Source organism: Panicum virgatum, chromosome 3N (genome assembly GCF_016808335.1).
Source record: "Panicum virgatum strain AP13 chromosome 3N, P.virgatum_v5, whole genome shotgun sequence".
NCBI classification, from domain to species: domain Eukaryota; kingdom Viridiplantae; phylum Streptophyta; class Magnoliopsida; order Poales; family Poaceae; genus Panicum; species Panicum virgatum.
In genome coordinates, this window is record NC_053147.1 from 7,300,842 (window position 1) to 7,324,226 (window position 23,385).

The window sequence follows — 23,385 nt, forward strand, 5'->3', positions numbered from 1 at the left end:
GCAGAACTGCCTGCAAAAACTGGTCTCGTCGTCAGCTTCCTGTTGACCAGCGACACCAGGACCTTAAGATCTTGATTAATGCACTAGACCTACTTGAGGAGGTCTGTCCCCTGCATGCAAGTGAAGCAGCTCTCCGGCTGCATGCTGTGCAAGGGCTGCAAACTATCCACTCTGAGAAGCTTGAATTTTGGCGACAACGCTTTAACCTTCGAGTTGCCTTGGAATGGGATGAAAACTCGCGTTTTTTCCATGCTGCAGCCTCTGGCAGACGCCGCAAGAACTCCATTGTGTGCCTAGAAGTAGACGGCTTAACCACCACTGCTCACGCTGCTAAAAGCACCATTCTTTACAACTTTTATTCAGAATTGATTGGCCGGCCGTGCAGTGTTGAATGGCGTTTCAGTCTGCGCGATCTTTACCCTCATGGATGTTTCCTCTCCGGCTCTCACTGCCGCTTTCTCCCACTCTGAAATTACAGAAGCACTATTCTCCATGGACACCCGTGCGAGTCCGGGGCCGGATGGTTTTGGTCCCTCCTTCTACAGAAAATTCTGGCCTTCCCTTTGCCTGAATATCCAGCAGCTCTTTACTGACTTCTTCGATGGCACCCTGGACTTGGATGGTCTGAACCGCGCTCTGTTGGTGCTCATTCCTAAGAAAGATGGCGTCCGAACACCTGATGGATTCCGCCCTATCTCACTTCAGAATTGCCCCATGAAGCTATTTTCAAAAGTGATGGTGAATAGAGTTAAACCGCTCATCCCTACGATTGTTGATGCTGACCAGACTGGCTTCATCCACGGGAGAAGCATTGCTGAGAATTTTGTTTATGCAGCGGACCTCTTGAGTGTTTGCTACAAACGGAATGTGCCCACGACAGTCCTTCAACTAGATTTCAGGAAGGCTTTCGACTCGGTGGAGTGGTCAAGTCTCGACGCCATTCTTCATGCCAGGGGATTTGATGATCGCTGGAGGCGTTGGGTTTCCAGTATCCTCTCTAGCGGCAAAACTGCAATTCTTCTGAATGGAGTGCCCGGCCGTTGGATCACCTGTCGCCGCGGACTTCGGCAAGGGGACCCTCTCTCCCCGTATCTTTTCATTATCATTGCGGATGTCCTCCAAAAACTCATTCGGCGTGCCTCTGTGTCTGGCGATCTCTCTCATCCTGTGGATGCTTCTCTCCCTTGCCCTGTACTTCAATATGCTGACGACACGCTGATTCTCACTAGAGGCGATGTTGCCTCTATGCAGGTGCTACGGGGCATTCTGGATGACTTCTCTCTTGCAACGGGTCTTACCATTAATTACCACAAATCCACCTTCGTCCCCATGAATATTGATGCTCCTACTGCCTCTGAAATGGCAAATATCTTGGGCTGCACTTGCTCTGCTTTCCCACAAACTTACCTTGGCCTCCCTCTATCCCCTTACAAGCTTCGACCATCTGACTTCCAACCTCTCATCTCCTCCTTCGACAAATATCTGTCGGGATGGAAGGCGCGCCTGCTGAGCTCTGGAGGGCGCCTTACCTTGGTTAATGCGGTCTTAGGAAGTTTGCCCATCTACTACATGTCTTCTATTCTGCTGCCTAAAAGTGTGCGTGATCTGATTGACTCCAAACGCCGCGCTTTTCTTTGGACCGGGGAGGACAAATGCCATGGCTCTCGCTGCCTTGTTGCTTGGGACCGAGCGTGCCAGAGGCGGGAAGACGGTGGGCTTGGTGTTAAGAACCTGGAAGACATGAATCACTGCCTCCTCATGAAACTTGTTCACAAGCTTCATGTTCCTGGGCTGCTTCCATGGAAGACTTGGTTTCTGTCTCATGCTGGACTGCATCTCACTGGGTCTCCCAGCTCTTATCTCTCTGCTCTTGTGAGAGAGGAACTCCCGAGATACCGCTCTTTGACGACGGTCTTACTCGGCGACGGAAACCACACTTCTTTCTGGCATGATCGATGGATTCTCAACACTTCTTTGGCTGAAACATTCCCTACCCTCTTCTCACACTGTGTTAGTGACATCGCCAGTGTCTCCTCTGTGTTGGCTTCGGGTTTACGGCCCCTTTTCCAGGCCCGGCTTACGCATGCAGCGACTGAGGAACTTTCGATTCTCTCTAACTGTCTCACTCACGTTGCTCCTCGTGGGCATTCGGATGTTCGCCTCCTTGCTAACAGTCAGCGGGAGCCCTTCTCTTCTAGTGGAGCTTACCATTCTCTCTGTGGTTCGACTCCTGCTGCAGATATGATCCAAATTTGGGCGATAAAACTCCCCTCAAAAACAAATTTTTTTGCTTGGCTCCTCTTTCATGGATGCCTGAACACCCGCGCCTACCTTTTCCATCGGAATATTAGAACTTTGGATGAATCTTGGTGCGAGCGTTGCCATGGGGTGCTTGAAACTGATGAACACATATTCGTCGGTTGCAGCACTGCTGCCGATGTCTGGGGGAGGATCCACGTTCCCATTCTTGGTGATGCGTTTAGACGCCCCTGGGAAATTGAATTAGTTGCTCCTCTCCCAATTGCTGTCAAGATCGACATGCTGCTGCTTCTCCTCTGGCACATCTGGAAATCCCGGAATGGCCTGATTTTTGAACGCCAAGTCTCCACCTCTCAAGATATACTGCGACGAACCCTCAAAGACATTGACGCTTGGAGCTGCCGATACAAGAAACTCCGTCTAGAAGTGCAAGCTTGGCGCGAATGGATTGCGTCTTGTATTCTCTAATGGATCGCGACTTGTATCCTCTAATCCCTCTTTTTTCTTGTCTACTTCCCATGTATTCTCCTTGCCTTAGAATGCCGAGGTTTCATGCTTGTAACTGAACTCACAAGTTTTCAATGAATAGTAGGTGGGGATTCCCCCGATACCGTTCAAAAAAAAGATACTTTTCATGTCTTTTTTTAAAAAAAAAATCGATACCTTTTTCATGTCGTTCCCGTGCCTTCGAGACTGTCAACTAATAATCCAAGTAGACATCGTCCATGCAAGTAATAAGGGATCGAGTGGCGTGTGTGTGATCGAGATGAACACGGACGACGCTCTGCTTTGTTAATTTTACCAAGAAATTATAGATCTTATTATTCTCGTTCCTGACCCCCGTGACACCATGCTCACACTACTGTATCGATCACATGCATGATCGAGATCGAGACAAAGACATAGACCGATAGGAGAGCGTTGACCCTCCAGCAAGCAAGTCTCTGACCTTAAAATGAAAGCTAAGCGAGCCAGATTACAGCTGAACCCCATCTTCATCATGTGACAACAGTGGACGACGCGGCTACTACGACAGAGGAGTTTCTACGCTTTCGTTTGCACGCGGGTCAACTTCGATCTCTCGTGCCACACACGACACACTCGATGAAATAAGCTTTTGGAAGTATCAGTTAATTCTTCGGTAACTGTACTTAGTGCCCCCTCCCTCACGGTTAATGCAACTAGGTAAGATAGCTCGAGAGTCGTTTATTTCAACCAGATCCAGGATGTAGGGTACGTACCCTCGTTCATCAGCTGGACTGATCCTTAATTTTGCTCTCGAATTATAGTGATCGAGAAAATGGTACATGTAAAAGAGAAAATATATGTAGCAGGCAGTTAACATGGTATATGTCGAAAAATAAAAGAGAAGTATATATTCCTCCTCAAATGTTACTCCTCTTAAAAACCATCTTATTATAGGTTGTTTTAGTACTTCTAAGCACATTGATTTTACTATACACCTAAAAAGATACCAAGTATTTAGAAAAGCCAAAACAACCTTTAATATACTTAACCTACCATCTGTTGACTTCCGTAGAAAAAAGAGAGAGAGAGAGAGTAGAACATATATTCCATAACATAAGAGTCATCAAGTTGGCTAGTTTGCAGCCGTAGCTTTTTTCCCCTTTATTTACTTTAGTATAATGGACGGTCGGCGCTTGCTTCGTTCTACCATTCCACTAGCGCAAGAAAGTTGTAGACTTATCGTGTGCTTGATGATGATTAGAGAGACTAACACATGACAGGACACAATTATACTACAGGGTTGACCAAAATTAGCGTCATCATGGATCAAGGCATCTTCACTTTGCATGTGCCAACACCAACCTTTTTTTTTGTCGTTTTGGTAATGCTCCGTACAACATCGATAATCATATTAGTGCTAATAGCTCACGTAGCTCGGTTAATTATGTCTCATGTAGCTCGGTTAATTATAGTAGTGCTAGACAAGCTCTTCCAGATGAAGGGGATATGTTTGTATCCAAGTGCTAATGTTTAAAAATGCTAATTATCACTAACTCGTTCTAACATAAGTGCCAATGAAGTGAAGTAAATTTAATTAAAATTTAAATAACTAAAATTTAAAAGCTTTAGCAGGAATACGAGCAGCACTTAATTGTGACCGTCCGAAAGAATCGTGCACGGCGGTTGCTATTGGTACGCACGCACGTAGCGAGGTGGCGCAAAGGCCGGCCCAGCAGGAACTGAGCGGAGCTAGAAGCCAAGCAGGAGCGCGACACGTGTTCGGCTCCCATGTATCGACCTGGCCTCTGTGGTTGACTTTGCTCGATCAGAAGGGGGAAGTAGCATGATCGAGGTGTGGGCACACTATATGCTACAGTACACTACTGTCTAGAGTACGAGTAGTGGGGGACGAAATAACAAATTCATATCCTCACATTGGCCGGCCGTAGATGAGGAAAAGCTAAGATTTTGTTCGGCTATATTTACTCTTGGTCTCTTGTTGTACAGTCTTTTTTTATGAAATTAATTTCAGTTCAGAATAAATTCTCATCTCTTGTTATACTTGTCGCGAATCTCTTGTTATATTATTATTTCTGATCCGGAATAAATTTCATAACAAAGTCTAACGAGTTTCAGTGGCCCTCGAAAATCAATGTGAAAATAAGCTAAAATACCATCGAGTTAGCACGCTCGAAATATGTGGTGGCGAGAGGTCATCCAAGGGGAGTTGGGTTAGCACTGTAGTGCAGTCAATAACGCTTGAAATGCTCGAATAATACCCAGAGCGAAGAATATCGTGACCCTAGGCTAGCTTGGTTGTCAAATGAAGTCGGTTGTGATTTTCATTCAGATTGGGCCATTCCCAACAAGTTTGGGACAGCGAGCCCACTCGTCAGTGACTCGTGGCCCCCCACCTTCACATGCAAAAAGGCCCCCTCTCGCCGTCTCCCTGGAGCAGTCGCCGGATCACGGGACCCCCGCCGCTCCCGCTCGCAGTTGCAGGAGGCAGTGACCCGACTGACTACTAATCCAACAAAGCCACCTCGTACGTTTGAATCGCTTCCCCTCCTCGCTCGGCTCGGCTCGGCTCGCCTCCCCTGCCCGCGCGCCAACATGTCGGCGTCGGCGTCGGCGGCGGACATGGCGGCGGTGAAGACGTCCTCCAACGGTGTGTGGCAGGGCGACGACCCGCTCCATTTCGCCTTCCCGCTGCTCATCCTGCAGGCCCTGCTCATCCTCGTCCTCAGCCGCGCGCTCGCCTTCCTCCTCCGCCCGCTGCGCCAGCCCAAGGTGATCGCCGAGATGGTGTCGGGCATCCTGCTCGGCCCCTCCGCGCTGGGCCGCAACAAAGCCTACCTCCGCACGCTCTTCCCGCCCTGGAGCGCGCCCGTGCTCGAGTCCGTCGCCAGCCTCGGCCTCCTCTTCTTCCTCTTCCTCGTGGGGCTGGAGCTCGACCTCCGCTCCGTGCGCCGCAGCGGCCGCCGCGCCTTCGCCATCGCCGCCGCGGGGATCTCGCTCCCCTTCGCCTGCGGCGTCGGCGTCGCCTTCGTGCTCCGCCGCGCCATCCCGGGCGCCGACCAGGCCGGCTACGCCCCCTTCCTCGTCTTCATGGGCGTCGCGCTCTCCATCACCGCGTTCCCGGTCCTGGCGCGCATCCTCGCCGAGCTCAAGCTGCTCACCACGCCCATCGGGGAGACGGCGCTCGCCGCCGCCGCGTTCAACGACGTCGCCGCCTGGGTGCTGCTCGCGCTCGCCGTCGCCATCTCGGGCGGCGGGGACCGCGGGCCCATCACCTCCCTGTGGGTGCTGCTGTGCAGCGCCGCGTTCGTGGCGGCGTGGATGCTCGCCGTCAAGCCCGCGATGGCGTGGGTGGCGCGCCGCGCGGACGCCGAGGGGGACGGCGGCGGCGACGCCTGGGTCGCCGCGACGCTGGCGGGCGTGCTGGCGTCTGGGTTCGCGACGGACCTGATCGGGATCCACGCCATCTTCGGCGCCTTCGTCTTCGGGCTGACGGTGCCCAAGGAGGGCGCGTTCGCGGGGCGCGTGACGGCGCGGGTGGAGGACCTGGTGTCGGAGCTGCTTCTGCCGCTCTACTTCGCGTCGAGCGGGCTCAAGACGGACGTGGCGGCGATCCGCGGCGGCGTGGCGTGGGCGATGCTGGCGCTGGTGATCGGCACGGCCTGCGCCGGGAAGATCGCCGGCACGTTCGGGGTGGCCATGGCGTGCGGGATGTCGGCGCGGGAGGCGGTGGTGCTGGGCGTGGTCATGAACACCAAGGGACTCGTCGAGCTCATCGTGCTCAACATCGGCAGGGAGCGAAAGGTACGTGGCATGCTTCGGCCGTGCTCAACATCTGGGCGTGGTCATCAACACCAATGCGCAATAATAATCTTTTGTTGGCAGTTCTTAATTTCTCCTCTCTTTCCCTCAAAATTTCTTTTTTTTAACAAAAGAAAGATCATCTCTTCTCTTTCTTTTTGGGACTTGTCCTTGACTGAGAGAGCATGAGCTTGCATGGAGCCAAACAGGAGTTCATCATGTGAGGACAAAAGCAGAGGTCACATGGTTCCCGTTGGTGCCTGACTAAGGATGAAAAGGGACGGAAAAAATTCCATCCTGTCTCGTCCGTATTTTTATATTTATCCCGCCCGTTTCCGTATTTATGGAAAAATACGAAAATGGGACGGGAAGCGGGAGGGGGTGTATTCTGCCCGTATTTGTGAGATCCCGTTTTTCGCCGAGATAATCTCGTATTTTTCCCGTATCTCTAAAATTCGGGAAAAAATAAATAGGCGCACCATATATCCTCACATGTTTCTCAACATCAATACATATATTTCACGTAGAAAACAATAAATATTGATCATATTTTTGAAAAATAGTTTGTGTATAGGAGTGTTTAGTGTTATATTCATACAAAATGAGTGGTGATTAAGTAATAATGCATTCCGGTAGATTTTCCGGTTCCCGCCCGTTTCCGTAACCGTTATATCATGTTTCCGCTCCCGTACCCGACTATTCCGCTCCTGCTCCTGTTTTCTGTAATAAAAAATGAAAACGAAAATAGTTGATAGATTTTCCCGTCCGTTTTCATCACCATGCGATTCATCGTGGCTAGTAGCTTTCTAGTGCCGCACGCCATAGCTGCTCGTGACTAGGTTTCTTTAGGCCATCGGCGACGTCACAGATGCGAACAGCAGAGGTGGCTCTCCTAGAGCTAGTAGTCGGCCACTGGTGGTGACCTAAACATGTCATGTCAGGCGGGCCTGCCGCCTGCCTTCGCGGTGCGTTGGAAAGTGGAGCGCGCGCGCCTTGTAGAACGAGCAAGAACTACCATGAACCTTCATCTCTTGTTATGATGTGCGACCAGGCCATGACCTTTCCTTGGTCACTACGACATTGCGGTGCTAGTGCTTCCAAGGTCTCTGATGACTGTTCTGCATCAACCGTAGAAGGTATAGGTGGATTGCGCGTTGTGGTATTGCAGAAATTGGAAAAGTGTTGATCTGTTTTGACCAACAAAAAGTTAGTATTTGCGATTGTATAATGTTGAAGATAGTGTGGTAAAGTGTCTTAATTTTTAATCTAGATAATCTAAGAATCGAGTCTAAAAGAATTATGCTCTAATTTTATATAATTTTGACCTAAAAGTATTAAAAACTATGTTGAACTGTGCACGAAACATTAGAGTCATAGTCCATTACCATCCTTGGGGAAGAAAAACAAACTTGTTTAAATCCGCTAGAGCCTTCAATTAGAATCCGTGTTTAGATCCTCACCCAAAAAATTTTGGGAATAGAATCTTGCCATTTAGAACTACTAAACAAAATCTATTTACTAAATTTTTTGCACAGATTGGTTGTAAATCACAAGACGAATCTAATGATGGTAATTAATTCATAATTAATCTATAATTAGCAGATAGTTACTATAGCATTACTATTTGCAAATCATGGATTAATTAGACTCATTAGATTCGTCTCGCGATTTAGAGCTCATCCGTGCTAAAAGTTTTATAAATAGACTTCATTTAGTACTCCATGCATGTGTCCAAACATTCAATGTGATGTTTTTTTGGTGTAAAAATTTTGGATCTAAACACACCCTCAACGACTCAAGTCGTGCCACCCATGTCCCCGAATTCTACAGGGCAACACGTCAGCACCAGCATGCATACATAGACCTGGGCATGGGTCACCCGACCCGAACAACCCGACCCGCCCGAAAAAATCCGACCCGACCCGACCCGAGCTACGTGGCGGGTGGGCGCGGGCCGTATTTTTTGACCCGCAACAATCAACGGGCCGGGCACGGGCCGTGATTTTTGACCCAAAACCCGACCCAACCCGAAAAATCCGACCCAAATGCCAAAAAAACCCGACCCAACCCGAAAAAAACCCGACCCGACACGCCCGCGCAGGGTGCACGGGACAACCCGACCCGACCCGGTGATAGATACGGGTCAGACGCGGGCCGTCCTATGCGACCCGTGACCCGGCCTTGACCCGACCCGAACCCAACCCGACCCGACATTTGCCCAGGTCTATGCATACATAAGCAACTGGCATGTGGGTCCTGTGGCGGACTAGAGATGGCATTCAGATGTCAACCTGTCAGTCATGCACAATTTTGTCCCCACGTACGTGGCGTCACAGCGTCCAGCTGCGTGTCAAACGACGCTGCATCCAACATCTCAAATCAATCAATTTGCCACAGGCCAAGTTGAATTTGCTTCTGCTGCCAAGATCAAGAAAAAGAATTTCTACGAAATTTGCCGGAAAAGGAAATTTCCGCTCAACTTTTCCAAACTTGCAAACATCTACTGTCGCGTTTGCAGGTTCTGAACGAGGAGACGTTCGCGATCCTGGTGCTCATGGCGCTGGTCACCACCTTCATCACCACGCCCACCGTCATGGCCATCTACAAGCCCGCGCGCGCCGCCGGCCGCCGCCGCCTCCACCACCGCAAGCTCCAGGGCGCGGTCCCCTCGGCGCCGTCCTCCCCGTCGGCCACCGCCGGCGCCGGCGCCCAGGAGCTGCGCGTGCTGGCCTGCATCCACGGCGGCCAGGACGTGCCGGCGCTCATCAACCTCATCGAGACCATCCGGGGCCACACGCAGCCGCGCCGCCTCGTCAAGCTCTACATCCTCCGCATGGTCGAGCTCACCGAGCGCACCTCCTCCATCCTCATGGTGCGCGCCGCGCGCCGGAACGGGCTCCCGTTCCTCCGCCCGCGCCGCGCCGGGGAGCCCCACGACCAGGTCGACGTCGCCTTCGACACCTACGCGCAGCTCGGGCACGTCAGCGTCCGCCCCATGACCGCGGTGTCCGCGCTCCACACCATCCACGACGACGTCGCCGCCGTCGCCGAGGACAAGCGCGTCTCTCTCGTCGTGCTGCCGTTCCACAAGCGCCAGACGGGGCACGGCGACGACGTCGAGAACCTCGGGCCGGAGTGGCGCGCCGTGAACCGGAGGATCCTGCGGGAGGCGCCCTGCTCGGTGGCTGTCCTCGTCGACCGCGGCTTCGGCGGCGGCGAGCAGGTCAGCTCGGAGCAGGTCGCGCACGGCGTCTGCGTCGTGTTCTTCGGCGGGCCGGACGACAGGGAGGCGCTGGAGCTCGCCAGCAGGATGGCCGAGCACCCCGGTGTGGAGGTCACCGTCGTGCGGTTCGTCGACGGCAAGGCCGGCAGCGAGGAGCAGTGTGAGGTCACCCTGCGTCCATCCAACACCAAGAACGCTGACCGGAGCTACACATTCTCCACAGCCGTGATCGACACCCGCAAGGAGAAGGTAAATTAATTAACTTCAGGATCGAATTCAGGAGATGACCTTTTCTGATGGATTATTGCTTGATCCATGGCGCATTCAGGAGCTGGACGAGGCGGCGGTGGCGGAGTTCCGGCAGAGGATGGGGTCCTTGGTGCGGTTCGAGGAGCGGGTGGTGGTGGGCAACGTGATCGAGGAGGTGGTGTCGATCGGGAAGAGCAGGGAGTACGGCCTGGTGGTCGTCGGCAAGGGCCGGCTGCCGTCCTCGATGGTGGCGCAGCTCGCCGTGCGCCCGGCGGAGCACCCGGAGCTCGGGCCCATCGGCGACGCCCTCGCTTCCTCCGGCCACGGGGTGACGTCGTCGGTGCTCGTCGTGCAGCAGCACGACATGAGCAACGCGGACGAGGTGCCGGTCTCTGTCGTCGTCGACGGCCACGCTCACGACGGCGAGTTTGCCAAGGACATGGCCATGGCCGAGCCATAAGGTCTCGCACGTTCTGAATCCAGTGATCAAGCGCCGGTTTGATCCGGTAGGATGATGACGATGACTAAAAATATTGCTTATTTTTTTTCGAAAGTTTTTTTCCCTGATAGAATAAGTTTGGAATCGGTAAGCATGTAATTATGGTTAAGTGTCACGCTTCCTTTTGATAAGGCTACTGAATGTATTCGGTTGCTTGTTTTACCAAGGCTAATGCGTACTTAATAGCACAAATGTTTATAAAATATTGGTCGTAGAAGGTTAATCATGTATATCCAGCTTAATATATAACCACTTACATTTGCCTATTACTGCACTAAACGATGTAAGCAATTCCACATTTCGCTTGTTTTCTTCCAATTTGCAATTTGAACAACTTCCAGTGAACAATGAAATCATTTCAACTCTATACGAACGTTCAACTGAATGCTGAAAAACTCTGAATCAGGATATGAAAACTCTCAGCTTTGTAGAGTTCAAAGTCAAACAGACCGATACGAAATTATATTTATTTTGGAATATGAAAATTTTGATTGAAACGCAAAAGAAGCACACGAGTAGAAATAAGATTAATCCCAATGAGAAGGTTCATACTAGGCAAGTCCCCATGGGAGTTGCACTCAATGAGGTGCCACACAAACAAGGAAAGTAATTCATCTAGATGCCAAGTTTTTTGAAATTGTTCTACATTGGAGTTTAAGATCACCGCGTTAGCAATAACGTAATCAATTGGTGTTTGAAATTACCCCTCCGATGAATGCGTCCATGTTGGATTGTAGGTTCCATATAGCATTTACTTTGATCAGGACAAACTAGTTCATTCTCCCTCTCCTTAAATTTTAAAATCTGATGGCAGGTCACGAAAAATGCCAACAAACGTGAATAAAACTTTCTACGTTTTTACGTAATCATGCCTAAATAAAGCCATGTATGTGTATCTTTTTTTTCCTTTCACAAAAAGAAGTATTTTTCCATTTGGAAAAAGAGAGGGATATGTGATAAAATGAGTTGATCGCATACCAACCTTGGGCCCGGGCCCATTCTTTACCAGACTACTACCACCACCTAAACGGGCCACACTTGGGCCGCTTCAAATTAATCAGTGAATTCCACGATGTGACGCCGTGATGTGATCCCTGGGGCCCACAATCGCACAGGGCCAGGCACACTGGTGGCTAGAGGGGGACCAGGGGAAGGCACTGACTGGTGGGGCCGCGGTCGGTGGCAGCCTTCCGAGTTCCGACCGAAAAGATGCCGCGGAGGGGAGGCGCGCGTCCATCCCACGCGACTCCCCCGCACAAATACCACCACCGCTCCGCCACCCTCCCTCCACCACCACCAAGCAACTCGCAGGGCAGCCAGGGGAGAGGAGAAGCACCTTCCTTCCTCGCCGCGATCGCCCTCCGCCCAGCCCGAATGGTAAGCGCGACCGTCTCCTCTTCCCACCTCCCGCTGCGGGTTCGTCTCTGCTGATTGTCGCTGTTGTCTGTGCACGGTATCTCTCCGTTCTGCTCATCATCAACCTACGCGATCTAGATCTTTGTCGAGTAGGGGTGAGGGAAGAGTTGGCGAGATTCGATCTGCGATGCTCTTGTTCTTTCACAAGCTACAGTTCCGGCACATTGTCCGTTTTGTCCTCACAGTGGCAGGATGTCTCTCCCACCTGCGTTTAGCTTAGGGTCGATTTTGATTGATCGCGTAGATGAACAAGCGAAGCAGTCAGAACATTCCTGCTCGCTATCAGTTCAGCGACGGATTCGTCCCCTCATCTAGTCATTTAGCAGACCAAGCATTTAGCCTTATGCTTCAGTTTGGTAGCTGACTACTTGGGGGAAAACAGGGCTTCTTTCAGTAGTTTACTGACTGCCAACTTCGATCGCATGATATGGTCTGAAAAAAAAAACTCAAATCATCAGATGGCTCGCCTCTTCAGTTCAATTGCCATGTCTAGTCACCAGATGTGGTGGTAACTTTAGATGTACTTTCTGACTACCTGTGATCTTCGAATGCCAAAGCTCGGGCAGTTTGGTACACCGTATCCAAGAGAACATGTACATGTACCAGAAAGGGATGTCAGAGAAGGCATCACATTGTTTTCCAACTAGTTGTGCCGTGATGTGCGGTCGTAGTTCATGTCTTCACAATTGTGCTCGCGGCAGTCATTGTCATTGTTTCATGTGGACCTGTTGTGGACTCGCACCGATCAATTATGCTGTGATATGTGGACATTCTGCTAGCTGAGATTCAGATCCACCGAGTAGTAGAGAACATCACCGAATTCAGTTTGTTCGGCAGCCATTGTCTTGCCAGAGTGCCAGTCATTTGTATTGATTGTGTTCAGCTCAGATGAGAGGTACAGGCAACCCAACTGCAGCCAAGCTTCCTCTGGAACTGGCACGGCCAGCTACAGTTGTTCTGTAACCTTCCCCTGATCACAATGAGCTTATCTCACATTACATCCACCATATGGAACTGCTTTTACAGTAGTATCATATCGACTGACAGCGAATGCTTTTACAATTGAAGCAACTGGCATGTGATTGTTGTTTCTTACTTCTATGATGTTTTGCAGTGCAAGCAAATCGTCTTTATTGACTATGAATTTTCTTTACTCATAGGCGAATGCAGCGTCAGGGATGGCCGTGGACGACGAGTGCAAGCTCCGGTTCCTGGAGTTAAAGGCCAAGAGGACCCATCGCTTCATCATCTACAAGATTGACGAGAAGAAGAAGATGGTCGTGGTAGAGAAGGTCGGCGAGCCCGTGCTGAACTACGATGATTTCGCTGCGACCCTCCCTGCAAATGAGTGCAGATATGCAATCTTCGACTACGATTTTGTGACTGAGGAGAACTGCCAGAAGAGCAAGATTTTCTTCATCGCGTGGTATGTACTTTCTCACTTGGCATTTTAACTGTCGGTTCTGTTCTCGGTGTGGCTGGCTGCTGATGTGCTTGACATTGATGGGCTGCAATGGTGAAGGTCCCCTGATACAGCGCGTGTGAGGAGCAAGATGATCTACGCGAGCTCCAAGGAGAGGTTCAAGAGGGAGCTGGACGGCATCCAGGTGGAGCTTCAGGCTACCGATTCCGCCGAGGTTGGTCTTGACGTGATCCAAGGCCGTGCAAACTGATCATGGCCAATAACCAACTGCATCTGCCTGAGTATGAACATCAGACGAGGACTTAGTGCTCCCCTGAGGCAAAGGCTGCCTGTCATGTGCTACTTACGGGACTATGTAAACTACATCCATTGCAGCCATAAATATATCTGTTCGGCGTGCTTGTTCGTCAATTTTCTTGGTATGCTGCCATGCTTGCCATGAGAAGCAACATTTCGGTGGTAGAATTATATTCACAGTTGTCTTGCGGTCTATCAAAACCTGGTTGGAAGATCTGAAACTGAATTCGCAACATGGCTTATCTCCAGTTAAACATGTCAACAAATTTGCAATTAATACATCTGGCAGCATTTCCGTGGAATCCTTCTAGATGTCCAGATTATCAGAACCACCAGCAAGGGTGGAACTAGACATCCGAATTCTCAGAACAAATTTGATATTTTGAAATAGATATGCTTGGAATTTTATGCTAATCTTTTTTTATATTATCAAGCATATTATTACACATAAGAATAAAATTTTGTATAGATTTTTTTATGCATTATTTGCTCCCTACAATTAAAAAGGTGAAAAAACATCTGAATCTGTATCCGATCTGTATTCGGATTTTTATATCTATTATTTGAGAATATATATGATAAATTTGAGGTTTAGTTTTTATGAATCTTTACAAGGTCAATATTAAATACAAGGCTATGAATTTACATAGAAAAATTCTATATCTTATTTATCCATAATCGAAGAAAAATGACCAAAAATCTGACATTCGAATAAATATCCGTTTGCACCCAGTACTGCACGCACGACACCTTTGAACCTAACAAAATTCAAGGTGCACAAATCAGCAAAACATTGGATGCCTCATGGTTCATGCCCATGAGTTAAGTTGTGAATACAAGAAGAGCAGTAAATGCTGATACACGGCCAGGAATTCGAAGTGCATAAATCAGCCAAATATTGGATGCCTCATGCAGTCATTCCTGTGACTTGCGAATACAAGAACAACAGTAAAATGTTCATCAGCTCATGCCCATGACAAGGAGTCTGCATTACAGAATTTCACAGAAACTCTGGACATCCATCAGATTTTCAGAAGAGTATACAACTGAGGCCTCCTTTAGTTGTGGCTGTAAAGTTTCTGAAATGGAATCTTTGCATATTTGAAGTATTAAACATAGATTAATCACAAAACTAATTACAGAACTCGTCTGTAAGATATGAGATAAATTTATTAAGACTAATTAATCCGTCATCAGTACATGTGTACTGTAGCAATTACTGAAGCAATTTAGTGTCTAATCATAGTCTAATTAGGCTCATTAGATTCGTCTCCCAATTTACAAGCAAACTATGCAATTTATTTTTTATTTCATCTAAATTTAATACTCCATGCATGTAAAATTTCCTTTTGATGTGATATAATTTTGGAATTTTGATTTTTGCAACTAAACAAGACCCAAGCAGCCAGGAGAATATACCCAGTACTGTAGTGTGCACTATAATCAGTTTGCTTTCTTCAAAATCGGCAGCTGTTTTAATGAGCACAGCACAGATTCATACACTTTACCAGCTAAACGTCATTTCTAATCGACTATTGCAATATCCATAGCCAGATACAGCACCACAATCAACAAAGCACATGTAAGGCTATAACAACAAAGCCAAGGATTGGAGATAGATATGTGTCCACCAAAACATACAGAACAAAGTGTTAAAGTCTGTCCAAAAATTATTTCTCCAGTATCAAACGAGGCCATAACTCAAACACATCAAACCCAACACAACGCCCACGACAACAACAGCATGCTGGATTTATTTATATACATCCATCATATTTACAGAATTGAGGGTGCATCTGCAGAACACGAGCACCTTTCAGGAAGCTTCAGCAATCGAGAAATGCATTTTGGCAACAGACTCATGCATGAAGCTGCTTCCACATTTGGCTTCCTGATTGCCCATGCTGTAATCCATGATCATGGTCGTATGATCGTCTACTGAAGATTGACCGCCAGTAGTGCTAACACCTTTCAACCTAACAATATTCAAGGTGCATAAATCAGAAAAATATTGGATGCCCATGGATTGCAAAGGTGAGAATAGCAGTAAAATGCTCATACCCATGATCAGGAAACTGCATTACAGATGAACTCTGTATAGAATTCTGGTGATTTTTCTTGGACTTCCCCTTCTGCTTCTTCTGCTTATTCTTCTGCTTGTTCTTCTCCTTGCGGGATTTGGACCGCCGCTGATAACTGCTATTCACTGAATGGCATACCGACGTCACAGGGGGATCATACACGTCAGGGGCCCATTTGACGTGGCGATTTTCAGTTGGTGATGCCATTCCATTCTTTTCACGGCCTCCTTTCATAGCCGAGATGAGCTTCAAAGTTGGCTAGTGATCGACAAAATGAAAAGGGTAGTAGTCATCATTAGGCAGCGTATATTACCACAAGCGTTATTAGTTTGTTAGTTGTCAAAAAAGACTCGAGAGAGCAAATAGTGATTGGCCAGCACGTCAAGGGCAATAACTGGTTGCTTCACGTGAATGTGAAAAGACACTAGTTGTCTGAGCTGCCAAATTGCTAAATATTGTCCGGCATGCATGGCTAGCCTAATACAGAACTACAGAAGCATAGCCAGACAGGCATGGACTCACTTTAGGCAGTTAAGCAGATTGTTTGATTGATTCCGTTCACAACTGTATTTATATGACCCCAAGCTTGTCATATCTTTCCTCCTCCAAGAACGGTACAAAGGAAAACAGCCTGAGCCTTCAATTCTCAAGCAGGCTTCCTAATTATAGCCACAGCAATAAGCAGCATATGTTTGGACAAGGAATATCAGGTTACATGGAATGAATAACTTGAAACAACTACGGCCAAATTTACACACAAAAAATATAGATAAAGAAATGTGGGTTGCTGGCATGGCATGGTTGTCGCTCGCTAATATGGCTAGCTAGCCCTAACTTTCTGGAGCTTTAGCCCCAAAACACTCAGCTAGCACAGAATAAAATCTGGATATATTTAACCTAGTTCGAAGTATTGTAGTATTTCAAAAGATGTTGCTAATTTTGTATGAGCAGAGTGTGTCATGCTTAGTTGCCTACAAACTGGAAAGCACATATAAATCGAAATCACTTAAAAGCAGCTATAGAACACTAAGAACCCTAGTTGGAATCCAGTCTGCTGTCAGATTATGAAACTTTGCTCATAATTGTAACAATGAAAAGTCACATTCAGGTACCAATTGAGCATGCACAAATTAGCGAGAAGGTAAATACAATAACAATCATTTTGGACAAATGATAAGACAATTTAACATCAGGTACTCACAGGTAAGGACACCGAGCGCTCATAAGCAGGGGCACCCGTGTGCCCATCATCTGCACTCGAGCATGAGTGATCCGCCTGTTGAGGGAAAGTCGCACACTTCTGGAGGCCTTTCTTCACCTCCAAAGTTATCGACTGGGAGAAACCCGTACATATCTGAGCCTCCAGCAAACCATTGCCACCCTCTGCGGCTTCACAGGTTTCATCAACCGAAGCACAGCACCTCTCTATCGGAGGCAGAAGACCAGCATGGGCAACGCTTGTAGGAGAGTTGTCACCAGAGGTCACCACTGGCGCTCTCTCGAGACAGCGGGTACGACCATCCATCAAGGCACTGGCTTACTGCTTGCAGAGTGATACACCGAAACTGCAAGCGTACGACCACACTGCACCGATGCTACAAAACAGGAGAAAATCACCGCTCTAGCTATTATTCCTCCACATAGCCATACTTCAAGATTCAGATGATGATGCTAACTTGCTAAGTGACAGAGTTGCATCACTATACACTATAGATTAAACTCTAAGCATAGCATAATGCGATCCTAAGTGAAACAACTGAAGCTCGGTCGAATAATAATAATAATAATAATAATAATAATAATAATAATAATAATAATAATAATAATAATAATAATAATAATAATTCTAGGCCTGGATTTGGTTACACAATAATCCTAAGAGGCAGGTGATCCTGTATGTTACCTAACTCCCAGCAGCGCAGATCCGATCCAGAGAGCGAGCAACCGACCCAAACCAATCCGATCCAGCACAAGACAGCACCAAACCCTGCAAGACAAGCCGGTGCGCGAGAGGAAATGGCAGGCGCCAAGGGCAGCAGGTAGAACTAGAACTCTAGGAGGAAGGAAGCGGGGCAGACGGATGGGTGGACAGATAGAGGGGCGGATGCAAGCGTTAGGAGGAGGAGAGGGGTTGGGCACGCCAAGACCAAGGTTTGAGACGATGGGAGCAGGCGGAGGGGCAGGAGAGCGCGTCGTCGCGGGGGAGGCGGCGCAGGGGCGAGCAGCAGCCCCGCACGGGCGAAGGCATCCTGGATCCGCGCCTCGGCCGCCGCGGCCGCCGGCGAGGTCGGGCTTGGGGCGTCGCAGATCTGAGCAGGAGCAGGCGGCGACTGAGAAAAGGGGTGACGACGAATCGCTCGCCCCGCGGACGAGGGATTTTTTTTTTCTGACGACTTCCCTCGCCTCCCACTCCTCCTCGATTCCTTGTGGTTTTTCTTGACGCGGAGCGGGTCGGGGTATTCGCGGGCGCATTTATAGTGGGGCGAGTGGATAAGGTGCCACGTGTACTTGGTCTGGGCTTTTTTTTGGCGTTTGTTTTTTCACGAAATTACTTAGGGTGGGTTTAATTCACTTTACATTTTGCGTTTTTGCAATGGAATCTTCAATATTTGAAGTATTAAATGTAGATTAATCACAAAATCAATTATAGATCGTGTCTGTAAACTACGAGATGAATCTAATGAGACTAATTAGAGGATCATCAGAGCATGTTACTGTAGCATCACTGTAGCAATTCAGTGTCTAATCACGCCCTGATTAGACTCATTAGATTCGTCACGCGATTTACAGTTCATTTGTGTAATGCGATTTATTTTTTTGACTATATTTAGTATACCATACAAGCGATTTAAAAAAAATTTGCATTTTGCTTTTGGGATTTAAACACAGCCAATCTGCTGCTCCCGGAAATGACGCTTCACCGGTTGTCTTTGCGCCCATTGGTCTTCGAGCCTGTTCGGCTAGCCCAATGAACAGTGCTGGGCTGGCTTATTACGGCTTATTCCCTCTCACAGAATACTATTCATTCTACCAGTCGAGTACTATTCATTCTACCAACCGAACAGACTCTTGCTTTATCATTGATTCATTCTACCAGCCGAATAGGCTCTTGCTTTATCATTGGGCTGGGACCGAACTATCTCCGAATCGTTGGGCCTTGGTTGGACCTTAGACCATTGGGATTGGGGAAGCATAAAAGAATTGAAATTTGTCCCTAAAAAAAGGAATTGAAATTCTCTCTCACTAAAATTAGACCATCGTACTTCTCACTGAGATTTCACTTGCCAGGTCCAAAGATTTGACGGAAGAGGGTGGAGTTGCCAGGTCTAAAAATTTGACGAAATAGGATGAAGTCTCATTTTTCGATAGAAGGAAAACATTTCTACCCAAAAGCTAAAACTTTTTTTTCACTAGTTTGTTGTGTAGCAGTTTTATTTGTTAGTTATGAAGGAGGTGTTGTTCATCAGGGTGTTGAAATCATCTCTTAGATCACCGACATCCCACATCGTCTACATTTCCCCGGTGGTCACCACTGGCGTTCTCCCGTTCTATCTGCCTCTCCTAATATCGCACATTGCATGGTCGTCAGCATAGCACCAACGCCCGTTATCCAGGAGGTCAGAAACAGTCACCTATCCTAATCCCAGCATGTTGTTTTGATCGGGATTGCTGGGAATATACATAATATTTTTACAAAAATTCATTTAATTATTACCCAGCAATTTGGATTCTCTTTCTTTTCTCTATGGAAAATGATGCAGCCGATGTACGAATATTGATACCCCTAGTTGTACGAGTGCTAATTGGGGCACACAAAAAACGACAAGACAAGTCAGCCTGCGAAGGGAGCAGATAGAGTCTGATGTCTTCCAAATCAATGTCCTTCGATCTCCGCGATTCATCTCTATTTGCTTCATTTCCTTCCTCTGTGTTCATGGAATTAAATGTTTGATTCATTTCCTTCCTTTGCGTTTATGGAATTAAATGTATATGCATTGATCTGATTGGCTCCAAATAAACTCATATAAATCCAATTAGTAACATACCAAGCTAGACATTCCTTTGTTAATTCGTTGACTAAATAATTCCGTAAACATCAACATGAAAATAATATATTTCCATATTTAATCAAGGGTTGTCTTGTATAGATACTAAATGTTGCTTTCCTTTTAGACTTTTAGATAGCATAGTTGGTTATTCTATCACACAATAACTGAGAATTTTTTTAGTAGTAGTTCGTTGCAATTCAATCAATCTTAAATAATTTGACCTTAAATACGTGCCACAGGCACGTACATGCATGTACACCTCCACTAGTTAGACAAAACAAATATTTAGTATACAAGCTATCAAAAGTGAATGGAGGGAGTATATACACCTCATGAATTATGGGCAGTATGTTAAATTGGTAAAATATCATAAAGCTTAAATGCCTTTATTCCAATGTCCAAACAAGATATGTTATACCATACCCCGTTACATAATTAATGATCATGTACAAGTAGATCACTAGTCGTGCACCATGTTATCAGGTATGATTCTCTACCTCTCCCATCAGCAATCAAACTGGATCATATTCAAGTAGGTCGGGTTGGAACGCTCCAACCAAACCAAACAATTCCTAGGTTGCTCATAGTTTTCGATGGCTTATTCAGCCATTTGGCGCGGTCCGTTCTGACACCCGTGGCTAGGGTGTTTTCGTGAAATTTTTTGGAGATTTTGGTGTAATTTCATAAATAGGAAAAAAAGAACTTTCCATGCAGGCTAGCTTCATTTAAATGATTCTGACACCCGTTGCATAATTTTATGTTCACATACGCTATATTAGATTAATAGGAGTGTGAAGGGAAACCGGTAGCCATTGAAGTGTTGTAACATAGAATCCTTACCATATTCATTCATCCGTCACACATCTTACCTCTCGTCACTAGATTTCATAATCAACTTTTGGAAATCCACCCTGTCACTATAGGTAATGAGAAAAATTGCATGATTTGCCTCTACAAATCAAGAGGTGGGCCCCAAATTTGAAACCACCTTTGGCAACCAGATATAACGTATACATATTCCAATGATTTTTATATAAAAGCGCTTATAGGCCCCACCTACAAAAATCAGCCCACTACCACACGGCTAGTAATGGGCCAATTCACTATACCTTGGCGCAAGCCGGTCCAAGCAAATAAGTTAGCGGTGTGTTAGTGTTTCCGAACACACCATGGAAGGAGATATTACACATGCATGCAACTCAGGATGTAGGTTTCTATGGGTTGACCTAATGACCCATTACCCAAAATTTAAAAATTGGTGTAAATACCCATGGGGCTAGCCCAAACAAAGCTAGTGTCTAGTATTACCAAACTAATTAGGTCTATTGGGTAACCCCACAATGAGATCGAAACATCCTGGATGCAACGGCGGCGTGACGGCCACGAGCAGGTCTGCTCAGAGCGCGGTGGCCAGGGACGCGAGGTCCGACCTCTCCTACCCATCCCAGACCACAATGGCCGCGCCCTCGAGCTCGGTGGCGGAGGGCACCCCCCAAGGTCCAAAAGGCGACTGCTGCTCCGTCTCCGGGAGCCGCCGCAGCGCCACCGTCGGGCGCTACTCCGGCTTCGAGAGCCACTGGAGACCATCCCGTCAAGGGCCCCATGGCGGGGCCACCAGTGCAGCAATACCGCGCGCTACTCCTAGCACTGGAGAGCAGCCCGCCAGAGCCCCACGGCGACGGCGCCTCACTTTGATCCTTACCCGGCCAGGAAGGAGCCACGGACGGGCCACGCCAGCGGCACGGTGGCCATGGAGACCACCTTGGGCCACCTGCTTGCTGTGGCGGCAGTGGCCCTCATCATCGGTGAATGCTCTGTTGTCCAATGTGGTCCATTTCTAGTGATGGGGGCGCGCTTCCTCCATTATCTCGCCTGCTATTTTGCTGCCCGATAAAATTGAGAAAAGCACATTCGCCATTGTTCTGAATCCTAATTGATTAGCTAAAAGGTCAATGACAGCAAGGAAATAAGCTTATTAATTTAATTTCTAGGTAACCCAATGAATTTTGGCTAACCCGGTGTTTAATTTTTGGATCAACCCACTAAGTTGACGATTCCCACTGGGTTGAGTGGGTTGGGCACTGGTTGACTCAAAACCAACCCATTTGCATCCTGACATGCGACGCTGGGTTGGTATTTGATCCGTTTGCTGTTGATTTTTTTAAGCTCTCAAGAACAGCAAGCTGATTTGGTCAGCTTCTACAAGCTGGGGGTTGTGATTTTTGGTTATGTTCTGATGACAGCACCAACCCTTTTCTAAGGCAACTATTGATCGATTTGAGGGTCAAGGTTTGGGGTATGACCAAGGAGAATGCAAATACGAGCGTCGATTTCAGAGGCAAGGGGGCAATTGGAGGAATGGTTGTTCATGAAGCAGAGTTAGCTGAATGGAGAAGAACAGTAGTAGAAAAAGATGCTCATGTGGTTGCACTAAGGGGGTGTTTAGATTCAGGGACTTCAAAAAAGTCCTAGGGACTTTTTAGTATTTAGAAGTATTAAATAAATATTAATTATAAAACTAACTGCAGAACCCTGGGGCTAAACTGCGAGACGAATCTAATGAGGTATCTTAATCTATGATTAGCGAATGGTTACTGTAGCATCATTGTAGCCAATTATGAATTAATTAGGCTCATTAGATTCGTCTCGCAAAAAAGCACTCAGCTGTCAAAAAACATTTATAAACAGATTTTATTTAATACTATAAAATAGTAAGATTCCTTTTGATGTGATAGGGACTTTTGAAAAAAGTCCTGGAACCAAACAAGGCCTAAGTTACGAATTGAAGATATAGGGTAGAGCCTGCAGTGTTTGATCTATTTGGGTGGGAAGGGCGGGCGGGCTTCTTTCCCAATGTGGATGCCACTAGGTCCAAAACCGTTTATGTCCTGTTTTGGAAGATTGGGGGGGGGGTGCTAATTTGCCGATTTCAAAGATCAGAGTTGAGTTTTAGACTTTAGCCAGAGTTGAAGGGGTAATGTGAACTTTTTCCTATACTTTATCTCTACCAACATCACATTGGACATACCCATGACATTCTGGAATCAAGCTCACTTTTCTTAGGTATATCATGCCCCCGCAAATTGTGAGATCAACTGGGGATTTAGGGTTGTTTGTGATGAGCTATAGGATTTGTCTTTGCAGAAGAACACGAGAATAGTCAGAAATGAGATTATTTCTTATGGGGAGGGCGGTTTGTTTCTCACTATGATGGGTTATGATTGATGATTTTTGTTATATGCTTGCACGTTTTAATGCCATCAGTGAACTGAGTGAAACAACAAGAAAAAAACATCGGTGACGATATAGGTACATCCTAAAATTTAGCCTTGTTTAGTATCCAAATTTTTTTTGCACAGTATCCGTCACATCAAATCTTCGAACACATTTATGAAACATTAAATGCAGTTGAAAAAATAACTAATTACACAGTCTAACTGATTAGCACGAGCTGAATCTTTTAAACCTAATTAGTCTATAATTGGACATTATTTATCAAGTAACAACAAAATATGCTACAATATCAAAACCCAAACTTTTTCACCAACTAAACACACTTTCTTACGTTTGGATAAGGATCAAGAAACACTCATCTTTGCCGT

General features: G+C 47.2%; 3 protein-coding genes across 3 annotated transcripts; 2 read left to right on the top strand and 1 right to left on the bottom strand.

Moving 5' to 3' along the window:
• Positions 1-5,217: 5,217 nt before the first annotated feature.
• On the top strand, positions 5,218-10,786 carry LOC120664033 (cation/H(+) antiporter 20-like). Its single transcript, XM_039942994.1, has 3 exons — positions 5,218-6,549; positions 9,065-10,018; positions 10,098-10,786. Exons 1-3 carry the CDS (start codon positions 5,341-5,343, stop codon positions 10,476-10,478), a joined length of 2,544 nt encoding a protein of 847 aa, XP_039798928.1. The 5' UTR covers positions 5,218-5,340; the 3' UTR covers positions 10,479-10,786.
• A 925-nt stretch (positions 10,787-11,711) lies between these two features.
• LOC120664034 (actin-depolymerizing factor 7-like) lies at positions 11,712-13,874 on the top strand. Its single transcript, XM_039942995.1, has 3 exons — positions 11,712-11,894; positions 13,094-13,359; positions 13,456-13,874. The coding sequence occupies exons 1-3, from the start codon at positions 11,727-11,729 to the stop codon at positions 13,604-13,606; spliced, it is 585 nt and encodes a 194-aa protein (XP_039798929.1). The 5' UTR covers positions 11,712-11,726; the 3' UTR covers positions 13,607-13,874.
• Positions 13,875-15,236: 1,362 nt separating this feature from the next.
• Positions 15,237-18,172, bottom strand: LOC120664035. The gene is made up of 4 exons (XM_039942996.1): positions 17,638-18,172; positions 16,936-17,329; positions 15,715-15,992; positions 15,237-15,629 (listed from the first exon to the last, which is right to left on the bottom strand). The coding sequence occupies exons 2-4, from the start codon at positions 17,257-17,259 to the stop codon at positions 15,470-15,472; spliced, it is 762 nt and encodes a 253-aa protein (XP_039798930.1). The 5' UTR covers positions 17,260-17,329; positions 17,638-18,172; the 3' UTR covers positions 15,237-15,469.
• Between the last annotated feature and the right edge of the window lie 5,213 nt (positions 18,173-23,385).

What these genes read in the sequence shown, in the direction of transcription:
- LOC120664034 (XM_039942995.1), top strand. Translation starts at nt 11,727, where the DNA reads ATGCCGCGGAGGGGAGGCGCGCGTCCATCCCACGCGACTCCCCCGCAC. An exon ending in CCCTCCGCCCAGCCCGAATG is followed by an intron (nt 11,895 to 13,093) that starts GTAAGCGCGACC and finishes CTTTACTCATAG; the next exon opens with GCGAATGCAGCGTCAGGGAT. An exon ending in AAGATTTTCTTCATCGCGTG is followed by an intron (nt 13,360 to 13,455) that starts GTATGTACTTTC and finishes GCAATGGTGAAG; the next exon opens with GTCCCCTGATACAGCGCGTG.
- LOC120664033 (XM_039942994.1), top strand. Translation starts at nt 5,341, where the DNA reads ATGTCGGCGTCGGCGTCGGCGGCGGACATGGCGGCGGTGAAGACGTCC. An exon ending in ACATCGGCAGGGAGCGAAAG is followed by an intron (nt 6,550 to 9,064) that starts GTACGTGGCATG and finishes TCGCGTTTGCAG; the next exon opens with GTTCTGAACGAGGAGACGTT. An exon ending in TCGACACCCGCAAGGAGAAG is followed by an intron (nt 10,019 to 10,097) that starts GTAAATTAATTA and finishes TGGCGCATTCAG; the next exon opens with GAGCTGGACGAGGCGGCGGT.
- LOC120664035 (XM_039942996.1), bottom strand. Translation starts at nt 17,259, where the DNA reads ATGGATGGTCGTACCCGCTGTCTCGAGAGAGCGCCAGTGGTGACCTCT. An exon ending in AGCGCTCGGTGTCCTTACCT is followed by an intron (nt 15,993 to 16,935) that starts GTGAGTACCTGA and finishes GTCGATCACTAG; the next exon opens with CCAACTTTGAAGCTCATCTC. An exon ending in ATGCAGTTTCCTGATCATGG is followed by an intron (nt 15,630 to 15,714) that starts GTATGAGCATTT and finishes GAATATTGTTAG; the next exon opens with GTTGAAAGGTGTTAGCACTA.